This window comes from Acipenser ruthenus, chromosome 21, assembly GCF_902713425.1.
Source record: "Acipenser ruthenus chromosome 21, fAciRut3.2 maternal haplotype, whole genome shotgun sequence".
Lineage (NCBI taxonomy): Eukaryota > Metazoa > Chordata > Actinopteri > Acipenseriformes > Acipenseridae > Acipenser > Acipenser ruthenus.
Window position 1 is genome coordinate 22675408 of NC_081209.1, and position 6242 is coordinate 22681649.

The following is a 6242-nucleotide window of genomic DNA, read 5'->3' on the forward strand; positions in this document are numbered from 1 at the left end:
GTTTAATTTGTAGCTTTTATTAGGGAGGACTTTCAGACAAATAATACACACATCGCTTGTTCCATCTTCACTCGCAAATGCAAAATAGTCATGTTCCCACTGTGATAAAAAATGTGTGCTTGCCTGCCTGGGTAAATTCCACTTTATTTTTTTTCAACGGTGCTGAGCACTCTGCTGTGGGCTCCATGATTGATCCTGCAGCTGTCCCAGTGCTTGAATCTGATTTCGGCACCGCGGTTGATTCCAATGTTGCTCTTGTAGAAAAAAAAAAAAAAAAAGTTTCTCTGAAGCTGTGTGAGTTGTATTTGTAATGTCACTAGTACTGTTTAAATGTGTCGTTTTAATCAGCCACTTACCCATTTTAATTGTGTTCGATATTACGTTCTCCCATATGCTGCAATACAATTTAAATTTCACTACACATCTCGCGATATAAGGTCTGACCCAAATCACAAGGGGGTACGGGCTCTTTAAAATATATTTTGCGAAACTAATTGCATTTCCCAGAATCTCAGTTATCATGGGTTTAAAACATATACAAATACATAAATAAGATTATGATAGATCAGCTGTTCAAAATAAATATTTGATATCACAGTAGTTCAAAAAGACTTTGCACTCCTAAAATATTAATGTTGTCCATATATATATATATATATATATATATATATATATATATATATATATATATATATATATATACAGACGTGGTCAAATTTGTTGGTACCCTTACAGCTCATTGAAATAATGCTTCATTCCTCCTGAAAAGTGATGAAATTAAAAGCTATTTTATCATGTATACTTGCATGCCTTTGGTATGTCATAGAATAAAGCAAAGAAGCTGTGAAAAGAGATGAATTATTGCTTATTCTACAAAGATATTCTAAAATGGCCTGGACACATTTGTTGGTACCCCTTAGAAAAGATAATAAATAATTGGATTATAGTGATATTTCAAACTAATTAGTTTCTTTAATTAGTATCACACATGTCTCCAATCTTGTAATCAGTCATTCAGCCTATTTAAATGGAGAAAAGTAGTCACTGTGCTGTTTGGTATCATTGTGTGCACCACACTGAACATGGACCAGAGAAAGCAAAGGAGAGAGTTGTCTGAGGAGATCAGAAAGAAAATAATAGACAAGCATGGTAAAGGTAAAGGCTACAAGACCATCTCCAAGCAGCTTGATGTTCCTGTGACAACAGTTGCAAATATTATTAAGAAGTTTAAGGTCCATGGAACTGTAGCCAACCTCCCTGGGCGCGGCCGCAAGAGGAAAATCGACCCCAGATTGAACAGAAGGATAGTGCGAATGGTAGAAAAAGAACCAAGGATAACTGCCAAAGAGATACAAGCTGAACTCCAAGGTGAAGGTACGTCAGTTTATGATCGCACCATCCGTCACTTTTTGAGCGAAAGTGGGCTCCATGGAAGAAGACCCAGGAGGACTCCACTTTTGACAGAAAAACATAAAAAAGCCAGACTGGAATTTGCTAAAATGCATATTGACAAGCCACAATCCTTCTGGGAGAATGTCCTTTCGACAGATGAGTCAAAACTGGAGCTTTTTGGCAATTCACATCAGCTCTATGTTCACAGGCAAAAAAATGAAGCTTTCAAAGAAAAGAACACCATACCTACAGTTAAACATGGGGGAGGCTTGGTTATGTTTTGGGGCTGCTTTGCTGCGCCTGGCACAGGGTGCCTTGAATCTGTGCAGGGCACAATGAAATCTCAAGACTATCAAGGAATTCTGGAGCGAAACGTACTGCCCAGTGTCAGAAAGCTCATGGGTCCTCCAACAGGATAAAGACCCAAAACACACAGCTAAAAGCACCCAAGAATGGATAAGAACAAAACATTGGACTATTCTGAAGTGGCCTTCTATGAGTCCTGATCTGAATCCTATTGAACATCTATGGAAAGAGCTGAAACTTGCAGTCTGGAGAAGGCACCCATCAAACCTGAGACAGCTGGAGCAGTTTGCTCAGGAAGAGTGGGCCAAACTACCTGTTAACAGGTGCAGAAGTCTCATTGAGAGCTACAGAAAACGTTTGATTGCAGTGATTGTCTCTAAAGGTTGTGCAACAAAATATTAGGTTTGCGGTCCCATCATTTTTGTCCATGCCATTTTCATTTGTTTTATTATTTACAATATTTTGTTGAATAAAAAATCAAAAGCAAAGTCTGATTTCTATTAAATATGGAATAAACAATGGTGGATGCCAATTACTTTTGTCAGTTTCAAGTTATTTCAGAGAAAATTGTGCATTCTTCTTTTTTTGTGGAGGGGTACCAACAAATTTGAGCACGTCTGTATATATGGGTCATTCCACGAATAGAAGACATTTTAGATTTTGAAAAGTTGATTTTCTTTTACATTATTTTCCAACTTTTTAACATTCTGTCAGAAAAAGGACATGTTAAACTTTCAGAAAAAGGTATCGTGCCATCTCAGGATGTTAAATTCTCTTAATTAAGAGCAATTTATCTATTCATGTTCTGTATGTAATGTCAACCCTGTTACAAACATTTACATAAGTCCAGCATTTTGTTGTACATAAACTGTCCCTTGTTACACTGAGTTTATTTCCAAAATATGAATATTTAAAAAAAAAAATAATAATAATTTTCTAATGCTTAAGCCATAGAATTGAATTTCGCATTTCAAAGCACTCACATTTTTTTTTAAAAGTTATAAATGGCAGGAGAATTACACCCCAATTTTCAGGTTGGATCATTGCTCTCTACTTTATTCACAAATACAAACAAGTACATGTGTTATTATTTGTCAAATCCTACAATTTCAATAAAATCTTTACAAGTAACAGGGTTGACACTTTGGTAACAGTGTTGACAACAGTAACATGGTTGACAGGGACAAAATAGGTTAGGCATCTGTTACCTTAGGCAGTGACCTAAGGTAACAGACACAAGGAGGACAAGAGATCAAGTGAAAAAATAACAGATTTTTATTAAAAACATTGCTTAAACATAAAACACCAAAGGCATAATATTCAGAAGTTCTAAAACCCCTTAAAAACTTTAAACTATTACTTAATTCATAAAAATAATTAAACTCTTTAATAACTACAAACTGTTATTTGATTATATATATATATATATATATATATATATATATATATATATATATATATATATATATATATATATATATATAATGCATTAGAAAAACTTTCTTAAAACTTAGCCTGTTGCTTTCAATTTCTAAGTTTATACATTCTTTTAATAGTTTTGGCAAATGACCATAAAAACAAAATCATAAAGTCACCAGTCAGTCTTTAAGTCACCACATGGCCTAATATATTCAGATGAACTACTCTGGACAAAGATCTACCCAACAAGCTCAGACCATATGTCTCTCTGAATTTCGACACGGCGCGCAGTGACCGGCAGGGGAGGTGGAATTAAGCGAATGATGTCAAACATGTACCATATCATACCCTCTCGAGCTGGCCAGATCGTTAACCTAGGGGTCATGAGCGAGGATATAGGGGTCATAGCTGACACGATCTGTTCCTTGGTAAATGGTTAGTGTTGAAAACCTACAAGGAGTCTGTGTGCTGTATCGTGAACCGTGAGTTTTTGTCTTGTGTTTGTCAGTGTTTTGTTAACTGTCGTCTGTTTTTTAATAGACTACCAGTTGCACGATCCGGAGCTGTAGCGAAAGCCAGCATAAACCCGGACATCACTTTCACCCTTGCATTTCACGGATAACTGTATTACAACACTTGCACGTATTCACTATCACTAAGAACTGTGTTTTGTGTTTAGTGTTGGTGTGTACTGGACTTTTTGGTTACGCGTCTGTAACGGGAGACCCGGACTAGCCATCTGACGTATGCACGATGCTACATGAAGAGGGTGTGTGGGCTTTCCCCCTCTCTGAGTAGCTAGGAGCCGGGTCTTGGGGTGGATTGTTGGTCCTATAAATTAATACTTTGTGTTTCTTCAGATCTGCCCCTTTAGACCTGTACAAAGCAAGCGGTCACGCTGCTCGGCAAGACCGCGGACGGACGGACGAAAACTTCCAAAAAGAAACTTAAAGAAAAGAATCTAAAGAAATAGAGAGAAAGTGGGGAATCCTTGGGCAGACCCCGATATTGTTTTAAGGTGAGCTGAGGAACAGCATAGCGTAGGATGGAGTCCCGGGTCGTACGGGTAGTGGCGACTGGGGAAAATCACGCTGCAAAGTGCAGCACCTTTATTTTGTAGTTTTTATTACTGTGTTTTATTTTTCCCTTTTTCTTTTTGCCTTCTCGTTTTCATTATTTTTGAGCACCTGCGAGTGCACCTGACCAGTACTGTGTACCCTGCCGTGGTATTCCCGTAGGTTCTGGATATCATAGTTGGTATCCAGACCACAGACAACAGCGCCCTCTGCGGGCTAAAATAAATCGGTCAAACCCGGGGAATTACAAATACCGAGTGATACACGCCGCTGTATCACTCCAACATTATTATTTACAGGTGTTTGCCATAAGGCTCTGGACATTGTTAATTAAATCAATAAACACCCTTGCACCTGGAAATCATTGTCTGTCTGTTTTGTATCTGCTCTGCACTGCACTCACCTGTATTCACTCACCACTTTGCCACAAGCCCTGTTAACAAATCTGAAAAAATTACTGCCCTCTCTACCTTAACCTCTATAATCCATTGTAATGTCAAATTAATCCCTATTAGCTCAGCCATCATAATAGATAATAGATAATAGATCATAATAGATGTTATCTGTAATACATTTCCTACCAGAAATTCTGGACTATAAATAGTTGCTCCAACCCTACCATTATCTGTAATAACTGTAATTAGCTTAGTGCCCTGCCTTGCAGAAGAGTTCCCGGTATGCAGGTAGAAACTGATCACTCTATTTGTGTTATGGTATAAACTAATTGATTAATATGATCTGTATAAGAATATATTTTGCTTTAATTGTTTGCTGTTCTATCACTATGCAATAATGGAAATAATGTTATTAAATAAATAGTATAAGTAGTTGTACTGTAATCAATACTTGTCATTGTCTATACTATTCACTAGTAAATCATATAAAGCTTAAAACTACAGGTGCTAAACAGATTATCTTTTGAAATCACCTAATTATTGAACCACTGAAGTTCTTTTTTTCATAGTAGTCAAATATGTATTTAGGAAAAAATGAAATTCCAGTACAAACTAAACTGTATTATTGAACAAACAAGAACAGCATTTAGACCTTCCAAGAGAAAATTACTTTTCAATTTAACGAAACATAAATGAATTCTAAAAACAAAACAAAACAAAAAAACTTGCAGTAATATGTAACAACAACCAATAAATGATCAGAAATATAAAGCCATACATACCATTATTTCTTACTAGATTTAGTGTAATTTTAAAGGAAACATAATTATTAATATGAAAACTTATACATTTCCATTACCACTTTAATAATAAACCTCTCCCCGTTTATATAATTCTCAAGTCCCAGTTCAGGCTAATCACAGTGTCTATAAACCTTCTCCATAAATAGCCTTGCGCCTGAGATGCTCTTCAAGACATTGGATTGCAATGTCATCCACTTGAGTGTCAAATTTATTGGCAAAGAGATGATGATGTCCGAGTATCCACTGAAGATCCCCAGAGCCGTAGATGCAAACTAATCTTTGATAAATCCCAGTGCAGCGTGGATAGGGAGCCCCTTTACTGACATCTCCTTCCAAGAATGACCATTTCACTAGCCGGGCAATGGAGATCATATCTGAGGCATGGAATTTTTCATTTGGTGGGTTGGAGCCCGGTACCCCAGGCATTCTTTGGAGAGTGGCCCACAGGTGCTCATCAGGGCTGTAGGTATCCTTTTCCCATTCAAAAAACTTCTGTGCTTCAGGGCTTTCAAGCAGGTACTCCACAAACTCCCTGGTGACAACAAAGTAAGCACTGCCTGAGAACATTGGGGTGCTAATAGGAGGTGGGCTCTTCTTTGTATCAGTCCTGCTTACGGAATCTGTGACCTCGTAGTGGTATCTCCAACGTTTTTTCTTATACCTTGGGGTAGTTTCAGACTCTAAGTTATTCTTGCCGTTCAGCACTTTAAGGCAGAACAATCCACAGTCATGTCCAAATAGTCATTCTCAGTTAAAGGCTTTTTCTTATTTGCAATAAGTAATTGGCTCAAGAGTGCATGCTCAATGGCTTCCACGTCCCCTTTGATGATTCTGGAGCAGTTACTGAGGAA

The 6242-nt window shown here is 37.3% G+C and overlaps 1 protein-coding gene across 1 annotated transcript; it reads right to left on the minus strand.

The window, feature by feature from the left end:
• Window positions 1-5383: 5383 nt before the first annotated feature.
• On the minus strand, window positions 5384-6129 carry LOC117963161 (beta-1,3-galactosyl-O-glycosyl-glycoprotein beta-1,6-N-acetylglucosaminyltransferase 3-like; the record flags this gene model as incomplete). The annotated part of the gene is made up of 1 exon (XM_034902165.2): window positions 5384-6129. A coding segment is annotated over one exon (615 nt), but the record flags the coding sequence as incomplete, so codon positions are not given.
• Between the last annotated feature and the right edge of the window lie 113 nt (window positions 6130-6242).